At 37.1% G+C, this 21,226-nt stretch overlaps 1 protein-coding gene across 5 annotated transcripts in view; it reads left to right on the top strand.

Moving 5' to 3' along the window:
* APOOL (apolipoprotein O like) overlaps positions 1–21,226 on the top strand; it is a 139,984-nt gene that overhangs the window by 66,276 nt on the left and 52,482 nt on the right. For 4 of the 5 annotated variants that reach the window (XM_070784308.1, XM_070784310.1, XM_070784312.1 and 1 more), the window contains 3 exons: positions 9,719–9,838; positions 13,351–13,405; positions 15,745–15,843. In XM_070784308.1, coding sequence (XP_070640409.1) covers positions 9,719–9,838; positions 13,351–13,405; positions 15,745–15,843 — 274 coding nt within the window. Of the gene's footprint in view, positions 1–9,110; positions 9,256–9,718; positions 9,839–13,350; positions 13,406–15,744; positions 15,844–21,226 lie in introns of all 5 variants that reach the window. The other variant, XM_070784313.1, reaches the window with a different exon arrangement.

Raw genomic sequence — 21,226 nt, 5'->3', positions numbered from 1 at the left:
GGTCCATATAGTAAATCAGCTTTCACTTTTTGAGGAAGTGCCAGGCTGTTTTCCAAAGCAACTACACCATTTTATCTTCTCACCTGCAGTGTATTAAGGTTCCACTTTTTCCACTTATTTACCAGTCCTTGTTATTGTATGTTTTTTTTGATTGTAGCCATCCTAGTGGGGATTTGATTTGCATTTCTGTAATAAGTAATAATGTCAAGCATTTTGTCATCTGCTTGCTGATAATTTGTACATCTTTGAAGAATTGTCTATTCAGATTCTTTGTCATTTTTTAAATTGGGTAATTAGCCTTTTTATTGCTGAATTGCAAGTTCAAAATATATATAGTTTATATATTCTAGATACAAGTTCTTTATGAGACATATGATTTGTAAGTATTGTCTATGGTTTGTCCTTTTACTATATTGATATCATTTGCAACACAAGTTTTTAATTTTGATGAAGTCCAACTTATTTTTATTTTTTTAGTTTTGTTGCTAGTGCTTCTAATGTTGTATACAAGAAATCATTGCTTAACCCAAAATCATGAAGATTCACCTTTATGTTTTCTTTTAAGAGTTTTATAGTTTTAGCTCTTATAGTTTTTTACATGATCCATTTTGCATTAATTTTTTTGTCTGTGGCATGATGTTAGGATCCAACTTTGTCCTTTTGTGAGTTTGCAGGTGTCCATGTACTATTTATAGAAAATACTATTTTTACTCCATTGAATTTTCTTTGTTCTTTTGTTGAAAATCAGTTGACTATAAATGCATGGGTTTATTTCTAGACTCAAAATTCTATTCCATTTGTATATATGTCTATCCCTATAGCTATAACACACTATTATTTTGTAACAAGTTTAAATTGGGGAGTATGTGTCTTCTAACATTTTTCTTCTTTTTCAAGATTGTTTTGGCTATTCTGGGTTCCTTTCACATCTGTATGAATTTAGCGTCAAATTTTTCTTTTTATGGGGAAAAAAGGCAATTGGAATTTTCAAAGTGAATCTGTGGATCAATTTGGGAAGTAATTGCCATTTTAACAATATTAACTTTCTAATCCAAGAACATGGGATATCTGTGATGCCTTTTATTTATTTACATCTTCTCTATTTCTTTCAACATTTTTTACAGGTTTTGGTGTATAAGTCTTACACTTCTTTGTTAAATTTATTCCTAAGGATTTTATTTTTTGATGTTTTAAATGGAATTGCTTTCTTAATTTCATTTTCAGATCATTTATTGCTAGTATATAACAATATAGTTGATTTTTGTGCATTGATATTTTATCCTGCAACCTTGTATAATTTATTTGTTTAGGGATTATGCTGGGTTTGTTAGGATTTTCTGTGTACAAGATCATGTCATCTGTGAATAGAGAGAGTTTTATTTATTCCTTTCAGGTTTATTGTCTTCTATTTCTTATTCTTGCCTGAATGCACTGACTAGAACCTCCAGTAAAATGTTGACTAGAAGTAGTAAGAGTGGCATTTTTTATGTTGCTGATGTAAGGGAATAAACAATCAGTCTCTTACCATTAAGTAAGATTAAGCTGTTGGAATTTTGTGTTAGCATATTCTGTATATTAGTCCTTTGAAACTTCCTGAGAGTTTCAGTTCCTGAAATGGCACAGGGTGTGCTCAATTTTTATATATTTTCATTTGTGCTTGAAAATATTATGTATTTTACAGTTGTTCAATTCTTTGTGTTACATGTGTCCATGAGACCAAGCTTATTGATTATATTTTTCTGTACCAGGAGTCAATAGAGTTTTTTTCTTTAAAAAGCCTTATAGTAAATATTTTAAACATACGCATCTCTGTCACACCTTCTTAATTATTGTTGTAGCACAAAAGCAGCCACAGACAATGTATTAATGAATGAGTATAGCTGTGATTCAGTAAAATTTGAGTTACATAAACAGGTGACTGGTCCACAGGTTGTCATTTGCCCATTTCTGCTCATTACTATTTTTTAAATCTTCTTTTGATAACCCATCATAGATGATAAGTTAAACTCCCTCTGTGATGGTGATTTTGTCTGTTTTTCCTTGTTTCATTAATTTTGAGAATATATTAATAGATTCATACAAGTTTAAGAAAGTAATCTCTCTTATTTAAACTTTTGGCCTTAATATAGGCACTTTATCTCTAGTAGTGGTTTTTGTCTTAAAATCTATTTATCCTAATATTCATATAACTTATAGTACCTTTCTTTTGGTGGCTATTTGCCCAATATGTATTTTTTATTCCTGTTTTTCCCCTGACTTTTCTAAGTAGTTGTTTTAGGAATGTCTCATATAAAAAGCATGTGACTGTATTTTGTAAATACACTCTTTTTGTCTTTGACTTTTAACTAGATCATTTTTATCCATTTGCATTTACTATAATTTTTAATATCTTTGGAATTTTTTATATCAAGTTTTTGTGGGTTTTGTTACCTCTTCTTATTTCTTTGCTTTATGTTTACACTTAATTTTTTTCTATAACAGAATTTGTTGATTCTACCTTCTTTTTATTTTCTTTATTGGTCACTCTAGAAATTTTAACCTGTGTTCATTTGTTTTTATTTTATTTTACTTTTTAACTTTACAATATTGTATTGATTTTGCCATATATCAACATGCATCTGCCACACGTATACGTGTGTTCCCCATCCTGAACCCTCCTCCCTCCTCCCTCCCCGTACCATACCTCTGGGTTGTCCCAGTGCACCAGCCCCAAGCATCCAGTATCGTGCATCGAACCTGGACTGGCAACTCGTTTCTTATATGATATTATACATGTTTCAATGCCATTCTCCCAAATCATCCCACCCTCTCCCTTTCCCACAGAGTCCAAAAGACTGTTCTATAAATCAGTGTCTCTTTTGCTGTCTTGTATACAGGGTTATTGTTACCATCTTTCTAAATTCCATATATATGCGTTAGTATACTGTATTGGTGTTTTTCTTTCTGGCTTACTTCACTCTGTATAATAGGCTCCAGTTTCATCCACCTCATTAGAACTGATTCAAATGTATTCTTTTTAATGGCTGAGTAACACTCAATCATTTCAGTCTCATCATTATATTCACCTCCCCCATCCAAACAATACTAGAAACTGAGAACATTTTAATTTCTGTCATCCCTTCCTAATTTACATGTGTGTGTGTGTGTGTGTGTGTGCGCGCGCTCAGTCATGTCTGACTATTTGAGACCCCATGAACTGTAGCCTGCCAGGCTCCTCTGTCCATGGAATTTTTCAGGCAAGAATACTGGAGTGGGTTGCCATTTTCTGCTCTAGGAGATCTTCCTGACCCAGGGATTTAACCCTCATCTCCTGCATTGGCAGGTGGATTCTTGACCACTGCACCACCTGAGAAGCCTTTCCTAATTTATACTACCTTCAGGGATATAGTTCTATTTTTTAAATACATGCATACAATTATTATGGTATATTTTCATTGTTTCAGTTTTACTCATGTATCTACAACTTTCTTTGCTAATGATTCTTTCTTCTATCACAGACCTTCTCAATGGGAACATTTTTCTTCTACCTTAAGTACATGATTCGAAATTTCCCACTGAACATCATTTTGTTTCAAACTATCTTGGATTTTGTCTGTCTGAATGTGTCCTTACTTCTCCCCTCATTTTTGAAACAAAGATATTCTACTGAATATATAATTCTCAGTAGAGTTACTTTTTTAGCACATTGAAGATATTATGCTTTCCAATGTTGTTTTTCAGAATTTTATCTAATTTTTATTCATTTGAAGGTAATCTGTTTTTTCTATCTGGTTTTCTTTTTAATACCCCCTCTTTTTCTTGGCATTATGGAGTTTCACTATCATTTGTCTAGTTGTGGACCACTTTTTATTTATCCTGTTTGGGATATGTTGCATTTCTGAACTTGTCAAGTGTTTGTAAGTTCTGGAAAAATCTTAACTATTCTCTTTAAATATTACTTCTGCCCCAATCGTTCTCCTTTCTTTTGGAACTCTGATTAGACCTAAGTTGATAGTTCTCAATCTATTGTACATACCACTTTCATATTTTTTTTTCATTTCTTTGCATAACAATTTCTCTCAGGACTACTAATTCACAAAATCCGTCAGCAGCTCTAAACTGTTTCTGATCTATGAAAACTTATCGACTGAGTTCTTTAAGTTTTAATCTCCAGTTCTAGAAGTTAGTTCTCTTTCACTTTATTTTCATTAGCTTTGGTAATTTTTGTAGTGATAGAGTCATTTCCTAGGCAGGTTGATAAGGTGTCTAGGGGTCCCCAAGGAGAGAGGGGTCTGGAATTCTCAAGGAGGAAGAAAGGACAAACTTTTTTTCCTTCTCTACATTCCCTAGGATTATATAACAATAATGTATCCTACCTGAGGACAGTCTCTGGATTAAACCTTCTGGCCAATTCTGTTATCTTAAAATGTAAATTATGGGAGTAGGTCTGGTGAGGTCTTTATAACCTCCAGACATTCTTTGGATTCATTGGAGAGTATATAACTTCATTGCTAACACTAGCAAGCGGGTACTCTTTCTGCCCCCTTCTGATGCCTATGTCAGAAGCTTTCTCTATCTCCTTCATACTTTAAAAGAACTTTAGTACACAAAAGCGCTGAACGATCAAGCCTCGTCTCTGGCCCTAGATTGAATTCTTCTCCTCCTGGGGCCAAGAATCCCGGTGTCTTCACGTGATTCAATAACAACCTTTCAGTAGTCTCTAGCTTTAAACTCAAATTTCCCCTTTTATTTCTCTAAATATAAAACATATGTTGTTGTTGTTCAGTCACTGAATTCTATCCAACTCGTTGCGACTGCAAGGAATGGAGCACACCAGATTTCACTGTCCTTCACTCCATCTCCTGGAGTTTGCTCAAGCTCATGTCCATAGAGTCGGTGATGCCATCCAACCATCTCATTCTCTGTCACCCCTTCTTCTCCTGCCCTCAGTCTTTCCCAGCATCAGGGTCTTTTCCAATGAGTCGGCTCCTCTCATCAGGTGGCCAAAATATCAGAGCTTCAGCTTAAGCATCAGTACTTCCAATGAATATTCAGGGTTGATTTCCTTCAGGGTTGACTGGTTTGATGTCCTTGCGCTCTGAGGTACTCTCAGGAGTCTTCTCCAGCACCACAATTTAAAAAATAAAAACAATTATTTGGCACTAAGCCTTCTTTATGGTACAACTCTCCCATCTGTACATGAATACTTGAAAAACCATAGCTTGAACTATATGGACCTTTGTCAGCAAAGTGATGTCTCTGCTTTTTAATGTCTAGGTTTGTCATAGCTTTTCTTCCAAGGAGCAGGTGTCTTTTAATTTCATGGCTATGGTCACCATTCACAGTGATTTTCGAGCATAAGAAAATATAATCTGCCACTTTTCCACTTTTTCCTCATCCATTTGCCATGAGAATCAAGATTGCTGGGAGAAATATCAATAACCTCAGATATGCAGATAACACCACCCTTATGGCAGAAAGTGAAGAACTAAAGAGCCTCTTGATGAAAGTGAAAGAGGAGAGTGAAAAAGTTGGCTTAAAGCTCAACATTCAGAAAAATTCATTAAGATCATGGCATCTGGTCCCATCACTTCATGGCAAATAGATGGGGAAACAGTGGCTGACTTTATTTTTTGGGGCTCCAAAATCACTGCAGATGGTGATTGCAGCCATGAAATTAAAAGACACTTACTCCTTGGAAGAAAAGTTATGACCAACCTAGACAGCATATTCAAAAGCAGAGACATTACTTTGCCAACAAAGGTCCATCTATTCAAGGCTATGGTTTTTCCAGTGGTCATGTATGGATGTGAGAGTTGGACTATAAAGGAAGCTGTGTGCCGAAGACTTGATGCTTTTGAACTGTGGTGTTGGAGAAGACTCTTGAGAGTCCCTTGGACTGCAAGGAGATCCAACCAGTCCATCCTGGGGGAGATCAGTCCTGGGTGTTCATTGGAAGGACTGATGTTGAAGCTGAAACCCCAATACTTTGGTCACCTGATGTGAAGAGCTGACTCATTTGAAAAGACCCTGATGCTGGGAAAGATTGAGGGCAGGAGTAGAAGGGGCTGACAGAGGATGAGATGGTTGGATGGCATGACCGACTGATGGACATGTATATGGGTAGACTCTGGGAGTTGGTGATGGACAGGGAGGCCTGGTGTGCTGCAGTTCATGGGGTCGCAAAGAGTCGGACATGACTGAGCGACTGAACTGAACTGAACTGAAAGGGACCAGATGCCTGCCATGCCGTGAAATTAGTTTTTTGAATGTTGAATTTTAAGCTATCTTTTTAACTCTTTTCTTTGAACCTCATCAAGAGGTTTTTTAGTTCCTCTTTGATTTCTGCCATTATAATGGTATCATCTGCATATCTGAGATTTTTGATATTTCTCCTGGCAAACTTGGTTACAGCTCATGATTCATCCAGCCTGGCATTTCATATGATGTAATCTGCATATAAGTTAAATAAGCAATATAACAATATACAGCCATGACATACTCCTTTCCCAATTTTGAACCAGTCCATGTTCTATGTCCAGTAGTAACTATTGCTTTTTGACCTGCATACAGGTTTCTGAGGAGACCGGTAAGGTGGTCTGGTATTCCCATCTCTTTAAGAATTTTCCGCAGTTGTGATCCACACAATTAAAGGCTTTGGCATAGTCAATAAAGCAGAATTAGATATTTTTCTGGAATTCTCTTGCTTTTCCTATGATCCAACAGATGTCAGCAATTTGGGTTCTGATTCTTCTGCCTTTTCTAAATCTAGCTTATACATATGAAATTTTTCAGTTCATATACTGCTGAAGTCTAGGTTGAAGGATTTTGAGCATTACCTTGCTAGCATGTGAAATTAATGCAGTTGTATGATAGTTTGAGCATTCTTTGGCATTGTCTGTCTTTAAGATTGGAATGAAAACAGACCTTTTCCAGTCCTATAGCCATTGAGGAGTTTTCAAAATTTAATGGCATATTGAGTGCAGCACTTTAACAGCATCATCTTTTAGGATTTTAAATAGTTCTGCTGGAATTTCATCACCCTCACTAGCTTTGTTTGTAGTAATGCTTCCTAAGGCCCCTTGACTTCATGTTCTAGGATGTCTGGCTCTAGGTGAGTGATCACAACATCATGGTTATGCAGGTCTTAAGGCTTTTATATAGTTCTTCTGTGTATTTTTGCTACGTCTTCTTAATCTCTTCTGCTTCTGTTAAGTCCTTACCATTTCTGTCCTTTGTAGTGCCCACCTTTTCATGAAATATTCCCTTGATATCTCCAATTTTCTTGAGATATCTAGTCTTTCCCATTCTATTGTTTTCGCCTATTCTTTTCATTGTTAGCTTAGGAAGGCTTTCTTACCTCTCCTTTCTACTCTCTGGAACTCTGCATTCAGTTCGGTATGTTTTTCCCTTTCTAATTTGCCTTCAGCTTTTCTTCTTTTCTCAGCTGTTTGTAAGACCTCCTCAGACAACCATTTTGCCTTCTTGCATTTCTTTTTCTGTGGGATGATTTTGGTCACCACCTCTTGTACAATGTTATGAACCCCTCTTATCAGATCTAATACCTTGAATCTATTTGTCATCCCCACTGAATAATCATAAAGAATTTGATTTAGGTCATACCTGAATGATCTAGTGATTTTCTCTACTTTCTTCAATTTAAGCCTGAATTTTTCAATAAGGAGCTCATGATCTGAGCCAGTCAGCTAGTGGTCTTGTTTTTGCTTCTCCATCTTTGGCTTCAAAGAATATAATCTGATTTTGGTATTGACCATCTGATGATGTCCATGTGTAGAGTCATCTCTTGAGTTGTTTGAAGAAGTGTTTGCTATGATCATTGTGTTCTTGTAGCAAAACTCTATTAGCCTTTGCTCTAGTTCATTTTGTACTCCCAAGGCCAAACTTGCCTATTACTCCAGGTAACTCTTGACTTCCTACTTTTGCATTCCAATCCCCTATTGTGAAAAGGACATCTTTTTTTTTTTTTTTTTTTTATGTTAGTTCTAGGTTAGGTCTTCATATAACCATACAACTTCAGCTTCTTCAGCATTAGTGGTTGAGGCATAGATTTGGATTACTGTGATATTGAATGGTTTGCCTTGTGAACAAGCTGAGATTATTCTGTCATTTTTGAGATTGTACCCATGTACTGCATTTTGGAATCTTGTCACCAAATACGGATGGGTCATGGTTGAGAGTTCTGGAAAAATGTTGTCCAGTGGAGAAGGGAATGGCAAACCACTTCAGTATTGTTGCCTTGAGAACCCATGAACCTATGAAAAGGGAAAAATATATGATTCTGGACGATGAGAACCCCAAGTTGGTAGGTGTACAATATGCTACTGGGGAAGAGCAGAGAAATAGCTCTAGAAAGAATGAATTGTCTGAGCTAAAGCAGAAATGATGATCAGGTATGAATGGGTATGGTGTTGAAAGTAAATTCCAATCCTGTAGACAAAAAATGGTACATAGGAACCTGGAATGTTAGGTTCATGAAGCAAGGTAAATTGGACATGGTCAAAGAGGAGATGGCAAGAGTGAACATCAACATTTTAGGAATCAGTGAACTAAAATGAACAGGAATGGGCAAATTTAATTCAGATGACCATTATATCTACTATTGTGGGCAAGGATCCCCTTAGAAGAAATGGAGTAGCCCTCATTGTCAACAACAACAAAAAATACATGTATTTGATATCATGTGTTCTAGTGTTGACATTTTTGCGGCTCTGATTCTGCTCTTTGTTGTTTCTGCTAGCTCTTGTCAAGATCCTTTCTATTTTTTTCTAATTTTGCTTCTTTGAATTTTTTAAATTTTTCAAAATTGTGGTTTCATATTTCATAGAACTTTATCTGTTGTAATTCTTTGAAGTCTGCATAGCTTCCTCCAGAGAGGATCTGTTCATTTGCATCTGCCACATATCTGTGGGGTATACCAGCCTGGGAGCACACTACATGTATAATTGATTTGAGATTTCTTAAATTATTGAGATAGTTTTGTGCTGTAGTTTATGAGTTCTCACTTGTGATTGCCAATTCTTAGGAAATGTTCTTTCTTCTCTATTCAGTGACCAATCTTTGAGACAATCAGTTATCTTAACAGTCCCTTACAGTGAAATGTTTATTTCTAGCTCAACCTTAATTTGGGATGCAGCACCTTGAGATACCAGTTTTTAAGTAGTCTCCAGTAAGATTGCCCACCTGAAGCTCATTCTGGGTTTTGTTTTCTGAATCCATACTCCAATAACCATCTGTTTCACAGCAAATGACATCAAGGTAAAAGCTGGTTTTGTTGTTCATCTCTGCATTTTTGCTTTCACTTAATGTCTGGCTTTTGAATAGTCTTTATAAACACGTTACCAGGTTATTCCTGCATTTAAGATGGTTTACAACATATTTTGGTCTTCCCAGGTGGCGTTAGTGGTAAAGAACTTGCCTGCCAATGCAGGAGACATAAGAGATGCAGATTTGATCCCTGGGTCAGGAAGATCCCCTGGAGGAGGGCATGACAACCCACTCCAGTATTCTTGCCTGGAGGAGCCTGGAGGGCTACATAGTCCATAGGGTCACAAAGAGTTGGACGTGACTGAAATGACCTAGCACACATGCAAAATATATTTTATCAGTATTTTTCAGTTGTTTTCAGTAGCAAGGTTGGTAAGGATTCTTATCCTGCAATATGCTAGAAAAAAGAAGTCCAGCTATTTTATATTTTTGACATGAACTTTTTCCCTTCTAGCTCCCCATATATACTGCACCACCACTCCAGTCTAAATATGTTGAAGAGCAGCCTGGTCATTTACAAATGGGCTTTGCATCCATTCGCACTACAACCAGTCGTTATATTGGCTGGTGCAAGGTAAGTGAATTCTGATAGTGGTTTAATATCAGAGGGTTCTCATTTGTCTTACATAACAGTTGTTTCAGTTATCCACTGATGTGTAACAAACTTCCCCAAAACTTAATGGTTTAAAATGGTAACTATTCTAACTCATGATTTTGTAAGTCAGAAATTTAATCATACTTCAGATAGCTGATTCTTCTGTCACATATGTTATTGACAAAGGTCACTCAGTGATATTCGTCAGGTGAAGGGATTGATCTAGAGGGTCCAAGACAACTTCATTCTCATTGCTGGTACCTTGTCACAGATGGCTAGAAGGCTGGGCTCAGCTGGGAATGTTGACTGAAGCATCTATACCCAGCCTCAGGTAGTCAGATAACTTATATGTACAGTTCAGGGCTTCTAGAGAAAATGTTACAAGAAGCTCTAGTCACAATTCACCAACCTATCTTAAGATGTCTGGGAAGGTTACTTGTACAATACTTTGTTGTTAAATAAAGTCACTAAGGCCAACACAGTCTTTATGAGAGAGGAATTAGATACCATCTCTCAGTATGAGTAGCAGCAAAAAATTTGTGGCCATATATAATGTATTCTACCACTACTGCGTAGATTAAAGAAGTTCAACAAGCATTTATGTCACATGGCATGTACAAAACATTGTTTGAGTTTTTACATGAAGTTCTGAGGTTACTTCCGCATTGTTCCTTATTTGACTAAGTAAAATGTTCACATATTGGGTTTGGTTCATAAGACATTTCTGACTATAGTCATCTATTGGACAAAATAGAATTCACCTTATTTTAATACTTAGCTTTGAATCGACACTATCCAGTAGTAGAATGGTGGAATAAGCTAGTACATTACTGCTGTTTCATTATCACATCCACATAGATGTGTGCTAATATCAACATTTCCAGTATCAGTGTCATAGTGATAATGTTGGTACTATTATTTTAATCATTTTGACCTATTAACCACACAACTTCCCCTCAAGTCTAACCTATCCAATTGTGAACCCCTGTGCCTTTTTTGTTTCTAATCCATTCTTTTTAGAAAGAAAATTCTAATGTTCTTAAATAGCAAATCTTTGGACTATGGTCATTTCAGCTGGCATTTCAAACATCTGATGAATACATGGTGTTTTATTTTATGCCTGTCAAACAATTCTGATGGACGTTTAATACACTCTTAATAGTTTGACTAGTTGTACTATAGTTTGGTCTTAGCAAGAAATAGCTTAACTAATAAGGTCTGAATCATGCCCCTGAGGCTATGTGTCAACATCTGGATGATTCAGACTGAAGTCTCTTGAGAGCTCATTTTCCATCGTGTCCTCAAAGTCGTTTTCATTGAGGGAAATTGTTCCTGAGAGATCTTTCAATTGCTATTGTTACCATCACCCAATTTAAGACCAAAAGAACTTTTTATTCTGTTAATATGCTGAACTGAATAAGTTGAAGGAGGGTGCTTTAAAATGCATTTCATCTTCAATGTAAACATTTCCTCTCTAATTTTCTCTTAAAAATAATCTATTCTCTAAAAATTAACTCTGACTCAAAATACATTTTTCATTAAACTTAGAATCATGGAGGGCAAATTCATTTTCTACTCCTATTCCTTAGTGTTTTGAAATTCAGGTAGCAGTGACCTCCAGTGGTAAAAGTGAATTCCTAAACACAGCTAAGGAAAATTTCCCAAAAGAAGTGACTAGTTTTCTTCCTCAACAGTTACATGATTCCCAATCAACTGGTCTGTAAGTATTATAACTTTGAAGGTAACATTTTCTCAAGAGACAATACCTAAAGAAAAATAGCTCAGTGGCAATTAAGGTACCTGTTGGTTTGTACAGCTTTAAAACACAGTGAACAGGTTCTGGACCTGATCATCATGAATGTATCTGAGACAAAGTTACTAATACTTTGTCAATAGCAATAACTTATTTCTTTCTTATTTAATGTAATTATTTCTATTTTCTTTTCTTTGAAAATCTTTTGTTTTTTTTTTTGTTGTTTTTATTCCATGATTTCATAGCATCTAGTTCATAGAAGGAGACTATATATTTACACTGTGTTTTGTAGTTCCATTGATAGAGTACAGCATGACAATGGGCAATTATACTGGTAAATTATACCATACCTTCATTTTTCTTCTGATGTAATTGAGATAATACCTATTAAAAAAATGTGTGTAACAATATTTCCTGTATTAAAATATAAACAGGTAAAATAAGTAATTTAATTTAAAGCTTTAATCCCTCAAATGGGTTAATATGATGTTGATTTGCAGAGAATTTATGTTCCTATTGAAAAACTGTGTAGGATGATTTCTATCCTAAGATAAATGTCTTATTTATTTTTCTAATGCACACTATAAAACTCAACATTCAAAAAACTATGATCATGACATTCGGTCCCATCACTTCATGGCAAATAGATGGGGAAACAATGGAAACAGTGACAAACTTTATTTTCTTGGGCTCCAAAATCACTGCAGATGGTGACTGCAGCCATGAAATTAAGACACTTGTTCCTTGGAAGAAAAGCTATGACAAATCCAGACAGCATATTAAAAGCAGAGACATTACTTTGCTGACAAGGTCCATATAGTCAAAGCTATGGTTTTTCCAGTAGTCATGCATGGATGTGAGCATTGGACTATAAAGAAAGCTGAGCACTGAAGAATTGATGCTTTTGAACCGTGGTGTTGGAGAAGACTCTTTAGAGTCCCTTGGACTGCAAGGAGACCCAACCAGTCAATCCTAAAGGAAGTCAGTCCTGAATATTCATTGGAAGGGCTGATGCTAAAGCTGAAACTCCAATACTTTGGCCACCTGATGCAAAGAACTGACTCATTTGAAAAGACCATGATGCTGGGAAAGATTGAAGGCGGGAGGAGAAGGGGACAACAGAGGATGAGATGGTTGGATGGCATCTCTGACTCAATAGACATGAGTTTGAGCAAGTTCCGGGAGTTGGTGATGGACAGGGAAGCCTGGCGTGCTGCCGTCCACGGTATCACTAAAGATGGACGCAACTGAGCTACTGAACTGAACTGAATGCACACTAAGAAAAAGGGAGGTGAAGCACTTTGTTTAGGCTTTTTGTTGTTTTCTCCACAAATCATTAATGTTGTTGCTGTTACATCTTTATTAATCAGATGTTGCTTCTAGGCTGAAATGTACCTCTCTTCATGCTTTTTAAAAATTCCATTCATTTTTCTACACTGTCATAAAATAAGATGATAAATCTTTGTATTTCTGTAATAACTTTTCTGTGATCTGCAATGATTATTTTCTAGGCATTACTTTACCCATTTATATGAGGAAAATAATAACATGTATTATCCATGTTAAATAGATGAAAAACAAGAAGAGAAGCTAAGTTCAAGAAGTGTCTTGATAGATAATAGAGAAGCTAAATTTATTTTGGTGAAATTTCGTACACTCTCAGAGATGTGGGCTATTTGATCTAATTATCAACATCTTCAAAAATACAGATGTCCTTTTTCCCCTCCTTTTTACTTAGGGCGTTTATGTCTTTGTGAAAAATGGGATAATGGATACAGTGCAATTTGGAAAAGGTAGGTGAGTGAACCATCTATATTCAGAAATGTTCTATTGTCTTTTTAACTTGCAGGGTTTACATGTGAGAAAACATACCTGGAATGTTAATCATTATCATGTTTGACCAACTCAGAAGATACTCCATATAGCAGTTTATGACAATAATAAAGCAATGGTATCAATTTTTTATTTAGCAATTATTATATGTTGAGGCACTATAATAAGCATTTTACATAATTTATCTAATTTAATTTTGTAGCAAACCTGTGAATGTTGGTATTATGCTGCTACTGCTGCTAAGTCACTTACTGATTTAGACAGCTTAATCAGGGTGTTGAATTCTCAAGGATCAGCAACCGTGTCTTATTTGAGTTCTGTAGCCCTTAGAACACCTAATACAGGGTTGCTGCTGCTGCTGCTGCTAAGTCGCTTCAGTCGTGTCCGACTCTGTGCGACCCCATAGACGGCAGCCCACCAGGCTCCCCTGTCCCTGGGATTCTCCAGGCAAGAACACGAGTGGGTTGCCATTTCCTTCTCCAATGCATGAAAGTGAACAGTGAAAGTGAAGTTGCTCAGTCGTGTCCAACTCTTAGCAACCCCATGGACTGCAGCCTACCAGGCTCCTCCACCCATGGGATTTTCCAGGCAAGAGTACTGGAGTGGGGTGCCATTGCCTTCTTCGTGTTGGTATTATACTTACTCCCATTTTATAGATGACGAACCTGTAGTTTAGAAGGGTTAAGTGGATTACCAAGGTCACATAGCTAGTAAGTGGCAACACCTGGACTCAAACTGTTTTGGTTACAAAACCCATATTACATATTCATAAACCATAAACTAGAAATATATCTCCATTATTATTAGTTAGTTTAAATAAGTACTGTTTGCTGTTAAAATGCATAGTAGTTTGCTACCTATTGCTCGGAAACAGTACTTCAATTAGTCACCCTAGAATTTTTGAGCTAATGTTGGAAAATAATTGTATTTGACTTGTTAATTTGATAATAGAGTTTGGCAGCAAATATAGCTCCCTTCTTAGACTAAGTCAGTTGTCAAAATAAATGTGTGTTGGCGGTAGGGACAGAAAGATTAGCTAAAATCTTTAAATGTCACTGATACTGATAACCTGTATATGTATCATCATATAATGTGTGTAGAGATTAATTCCAATTAATTCCAAGTTATATGCCTCATCAGCCTTGAGGAATATTAAATAAATGAAATCCATTAAATAATGATGATAGAAGAGTGTTTTTTGGGGTTGCCTGGAACCAGAAACCATATAAACATATTAAAAAAGTCAAGAAATCTGGACCTCTACCCACCCTCTGTCTACTTTTTGTCTGTACACTGACCATTGGTTTTAACTGAGAGCAACAACTACTCTGAGGTTACTGGGGATAGTGTGACAAGCAGAGTGTAGTAGCTGCATGTTTTACTAGACCCTTATTCAAAGTTCCTTAATAAAGTATCTATTTCAATTCTTTCTGTATCCTGCTGCTGCTGCTGCTGCTAAGTCGCTTCAGTCACATCTGACTCTGTGTGACCCCATAGACGGCAGCCCACTAGGCTCCTCTGTCCCTGGGATTCTCCAGGCAAGAACACTGGAGTGGGTTGCCATTTCCTTCTCCAGTGCATGAAAGTGAAAAGTGAAAGTGAAGTCGCTCAGTCATGCCCGACTCTTAGCGACCCCATGGGCTGCAGCCTACCAGGCTCCTCCGTCCATGGGATTTTTCAAGCGAGAGTACTGGAGTGGGTTGCCATTGCCTTCTCCGTTCTGTATTATACCATTGTTTAAATAGATAAGGCCAGAAGCATTTCCATTATTATACATACACAATCAGGAATTTATAGTAATCCATCTTAAGGTGTGCACTCTAGCATTATATTTCATTAAAGTGTAATAATCACCTCTATTAAGAAAACAAATGCTATTAAATAAGCTGTGGAAGGAAGATTTTTATTCTGTAGCAGGTAACTATTATAACTGGCTTTTTAAGTTGCTTCTCAAATCATTATTTTGTGTAGTTCTTTTTGTTGTTTTTCAGTCACTAAGCCTTGTCCAGCTGTTTGCAACCCCATGGACTGTAGCCTGCCAGGCTCCTCTGTCCTTACTATCTCCTGGAGTTTGCTAAAACTCATGTCCATTGAGCCAGTGATGCCATTCAACCATCTCATCCCCTTCTCCTTTTGTCTTTGATCTTTCCCATCATCAGGCTCTTTTCCCATGAGCTGGCTCTCACAAATGTTTAAATCATCTGCTATTATCTAAGCAAATCTCTTAACTTTTCATCATACTGATATGAATGCCCAAAATTGTAAGTTATTCATATTAATTTTTAACTGATTTCTTGAGATGCGTATGTATATCTGAAGAATCCACCTCGAGATTTTCTTCCAAAAATTGGAGTGATTACAGTTTCAGGATTGGCAGGCTTCATTTCAGCAAGAAAAGGTAAGGTTAAAATATATATATTCCCTCTTTCAATGCTGTTATACTAATTTCTGAATTTTACTGCTACAGGAAAACCACATATCCCTTATTGAATATTAGTAGGGTAGGCTAATGTAAAAAATTTTTAGATTCTATAGTACCGTGTGTTTACTTTACTTTCACAAAGACTTTTTTGTGTTTTTAGAAATACAGTGATTCAAAAAGAAGTCCAATATCATTAGTTATTAAGGAAATGCAAATTAAAACTACAGTGAGTGAGATGTATGATGAGAGTAACCTGGAAACTTGCAATACCATATGTAAAATAGATAGCCAATGGGAATTTGCTGTATGATTCAGGGAACTCTATAGCAATCTAGAAGGGTTCAATGGGGAGGGAGATTGGAGGGAGGCTCAGGAGGGAGGGGATATGGGTGCACCTATGGCTGATTCTTGTTGATGTTTGACAGAAAACAACAAAATTCTGTAAAGCAATTAACCTTCAATAAAAAAATAAATAACTTTTTTTCAAAAAGATACAGTGAGATAACAATACATACCTATTATAATAGCCAGGACATGGAAGCAACCTAGATGTCCATCAGCAGATGAATGGATAAGAAAGCAGTGGTACATATACACAATGGAGTATTACTCAGCCATTAAAAAGAATACATTTGAATCAGTTCTAATGAGGTGGATAAAACTGGAGCCTATTGTACAGAGTGAAGTAAGCCAGAAAGAAAAACACCAATACAGTACACTAATGCATATATATGGAATTTAGAAAGATGGTAATGATAACCCTGTATGTGAGATAGCAAAAGAGACACTGATATATAGAGCAGTCTTTTGGACTCTATGGGTCGGGGTGGGGGATGATTTGGGAGAATGGCATTGAAACATGTATAATATTATATAAGAAACGAATTGCCAGTCCAGGTTCAATGCAGGATACAGGAAGCTTGGGGCTGGTGCACTGGGATGACTGAGAGGGATGGTATGGGGAGGGAGATGGGAGGGGGGTTCAGGATGGGGAACACGTGTTCACCTGTGGTGGATGCATGTTGATGTATGGCAAACCAATACAATATTGTAAAGTAAAAAATAATAATAATAATAATAACAATTAAAAAAATATCTCAAATTAAGAATGCTCATACAAAATGTAGTTGAGAATGTAGAGCAACTAACACTCTTGTACACTTTTGGTAGGAATACAAAATGAGATAGCCATTCTGGAAAATAGCCTGACAGTTTCTCATAAAGTTAAACATGTAATTACTATGAGACACAGTATTCCCACTCTTGGGTATTTACTCTGGATAACCTGTACACTAATGTTTATAGTTGTCATTGTTGTTCATTCGCCCAGTCATGTCTGACTCTTTGTGATCCCATGAGCTGCAGCATGCCAGGCTTCCCTGATGTATTTATAGTAACTCCATTCATAGCCACCGAAAGCTGCAAACAACCTAAATGTCTTTCAACAGTGAACTAATCTATGGCACATTCATACAAAGGAATACTACTTAGGAACAAAAGGAATGAACCATTGACACGTACAACAATCTTGATGAATCTGAGTTAAAAAAGCCAGTCTTAAAAAGTTACACAATGTATGATTCCATTCATATTATTCTCAAAAAGGCAAAACTTTAGTGACGAAGAATAAGTTAGTGGTTCACAGGGATTAGGGGTGGGGGAAAGGTGTGACTACAAAGGGATAGCATGAGATAATTTTTAGGAGTGATAGACCATATCCTTATTGTAGTGGTGGTTTCATGACTCTGGTGGTTTCATGACTCATGGTTCCATTTCATAAAATGGATAGAACTGAACCCCTGCCAAAAGTTGAATTTCCCGAATGGTCTTTTAAAAATAAAATTTGAAAAATATAGAGCTGTTCCTGTTAAAATTGTAATTTATCATTTTGTTTTTCATCTCTTAGATAACATTATTTTTGACAAGATCTTAATAATCTCTCGCTATTAAAAAAAAGATCTTGAAAAATTTACATTTATATAATAATGTATACTAACCACTCAAACTGCTTTTCTCTGCTTAGTTGTGAACACCCATATTTGGGGGACTATATTAAGAAATTGAGACAGAGATACTGATACATCTCAGAAAAATTTTATTCTCTCTTTGTCTCATCCTGACCAAGGTTGTTGGAACTGACATCAGCTAGCTGGGAATGGAGATTCTGAGGTAGACAACTCAATCACTACTCTCATTCAGCATATGAGGGTTAATATATTTCATTTCTTTTCATCTTTGTACTCCGTATCTCTACCAACTTTGTCCTTCCTTCTCACTATACCACTTGTACAGAGAGAGTCCCCACAGCCATTCCCAGATTAGATGGTTAGTTCAGAAGACTTAGAGGAGTCAACCTATAGTCATATCCATGGCTAAGATTTATTCCATTGAAAGGATGCAAAGTAAAATCAACAAAGAGAAAAGATACGTCAGGCAAAGCTTAGAGGAAATGAATTACAAGCTTCCAGGAGTTTTCTCCCAGTAGAGTCGTGTAAGTCATGTGTGTATGCTCAGTCACTTCAGTCATGTCCAACTCTTTGCGACCCTGATGACTACCCTGCCAGGCTCCTTGTGTAAGTCACAGTTCAGTTCAGTTCAACTCAGTTCAGTTGCTCAGTCATGTCCGACTCTTTGCAACCCCATGAATTGCAGCACACCAGGCCTCCCTGTCCATGACCAACTCCCGGAGTTCACTCAAACTCACATCCATCCAGTCAGTGATGCCATCCAGCCATCTCATCCTCTGTTGTCCCCTTCTCCTCCTGCCTTCAATCCCTCCCAGCATCAGAGTCTTTTCCAATGAGTCAGTTCTTTGCATGAAGTGGCCAAAATACTGGTGTTTCAGCTTTAGCATCATTCCTTCCAAAGAACACCCAGGACCGATCTCCTTTAGAATGGACTGGTTGGATCTCTTTGCAGTCCAAGGGACTCTCAAGAGTCTTCTCCAACACCACAGTTCAAAAGCATCGATTCTTCGGTGCTCAGCTTTCTTCACCCTCCAACCCTCACATCCATACATGACCACTGGAAAAACCATAGCCTTGACTAGACGGACCTTTGTTGGCAAAGTAATGTCTCTGCTTTTGAATATGCTATCTAGGTTGGTCGTAACTTTCCTTCCAAGGAGTAAGCGTCTTTTAATTTCATGGCTGCAGTCACCATCTGCAGTGATTTTGGAGCCCCAAAAAATAAAGTCTGATACTGTTTCCACTGTTTCCCCATCTATTTGTCATGAAGTGATGGGACCAGATGCCATGATCTTCGTTTCCTGAATGTTGAGCTTTAAGCCAACTTTTTCACTCTCCTCTTTCACTTTCATCAAGAGGCTTTTAGTTCCTCTTCACATTCTGCCATAAGGGTGGTGTCATCTGCATATCTGAGGTTATTGGTATTTCTCCCGGCAATCTTGATTCCAGCTTGTGCTTCTTCCAGCCCAGCGTTTCTCATGATGTACTCTGCATAGAAGTTAAATAAGCAGGGTGACAATATACAGCCTTGACGTCCTCCTTTTCCTATTTGGAACCAGTCTGTTGTTCCATGTCCAGTTCTAACTGTTGCTTCCTGACCTGCATATAGGTTTCTCGAGAGGCAGGTCAGGACGTCTGGTATTCCCATCTCTTTCAGAATTTTCCACAGTTTATTGTGATCCACACAGTCGAAAGCTTTGGCATAGTCAATAAAGCAGAAATATATATTTTTCTGGAACACTCTTGCTTTTTTGATGATCCAGCAGATGTTGGCAATTTGATCTCTGGTTCCTCTGCCTTGTCTAAAACCAGCTTGAACATCTGGAAGTTCATGGTTCACATATAAGATGCACCTAATTCCTCCACTAATGAACTGTGACAATACTTATGAGATGTTGTCAGTCAGAGAAGCTCATTAGAGACTGAGTGACCGAGTCTATTATTGGAGGCTAGTCATATAAACACTGTCTTTCTGGCATGTACCAAGACTCCAGACTCCCAGAACGAAAGTATCAATAGTGGTTCAGCATAAACCATGTTATTTGTGAGAGCTGAACTATAAAGAAAGCTGAGCACTGAATAATTGGGGCTTTTGAACAGTGGTGTTGGTGAAGACTCTTGAGAGTCCCTTGGACTGCAAGGAGACCCAACCAGTCAATCCTAAAGGAAGTCAGTCCTGAATATTCATTGGAAGGACTGATGCTAAAGCTGAAATTCCAATACTTTGGCCACCTGATACGAATAACTGACTCATTTGAAAAGACCCTGATGCTGGGAAAGATTGAAGGCAGGAGGAGAAGGGGACAGCAGAGGATGAGATGGTTGGATGGCACCACCAACTCGATGGGCATTAGTTTGAGTAAACTCCAGGAGTTGGTGATGGACAGGGAAGCCTGGCGTACTGTGGTCCATGGGGTCGTGAAGAGTCAGACACAACTGAGCAACTCAACTGAACTGATCCATTCTTGTGATTTAGGAAACAGTTTCTGTTAGTGTAGTGAACTACTTACCAGTCAGGTTTCCAGGTGCCAGCTAATTGCCAGTCTTGCAAGCATACCTTACTAATGGTAGCAGTCTTGGGCATATGTTAACTGTTTTCTGCACATCATTAAATAACTCTCATAAGCACATGGTGAATTTTGTATTTGCCCATTTTCCATCTCTGGTATGGAAATCTCTCTCAGTAGGAATTACTGCCTCCCCTCCTCACTTAAGCCCTTACTAAGCTGGTCAGTTCTCTGGTCAGTAGGCATTTTGAGCGCCTTCCATTTATCCTCTGTCTCCCAATGCCAGTCATTATCTCCAAACTAAATTACATGTGGTTAGAACCAGCTGAACCACATGTCTGAACCAGCCTGGAGTTTGACATCAGATACATTATTGTTGGTTTACCCAGCTTTAGTCTTTAAAGTAGCCTCAATCCAAGTATACCTAATCACATATAAAACCTCTGTAAGTTATAAAAACATTCCAGTATTCTACTATAGCCCATGTATCTATCACAATAGATCTAACACTTTCTTTATAGATAGTATTAATGGCTCCTTGTATCATAGTTTTTATTCTAACACTATATGCAACCTCTAATTGCATACATATTATAAATTATTTGTTAGGAAAGACATTGAAAACCAAGATCATCATATGTAACAATAAGACAAAGAATTCAATTTTAAAGGAAACTGGCCAAAGTGTATTACTCAGTTCTCATAATCCACTTGTAAGAGAAACTGTTCCTTAGGTCATCCACAATGACTCCAAAGTGTCAGAGCTAGAATAATCTAACCCAATATTTTTTTTTTTTAATTACAGAGCTCAGTTTATAAGTAGGTAGTGAAATAAATATGGTGATTCTCAGGAAGCATTTTATTCAAAAATAAAGTAGAGGAGGA

The sequence above is a fragment of the Bos indicus genome, chromosome X (genome assembly GCF_029378745.1).
Source record: "Bos indicus isolate NIAB-ARS_2022 breed Sahiwal x Tharparkar chromosome X, NIAB-ARS_B.indTharparkar_mat_pri_1.0, whole genome shotgun sequence".
Lineage (NCBI taxonomy): Eukaryota > Metazoa > Chordata > Mammalia > Artiodactyla > Bovidae > Bos > Bos indicus.
This window is presented reverse-complemented; position numbering and strand designations above follow the sequence as displayed.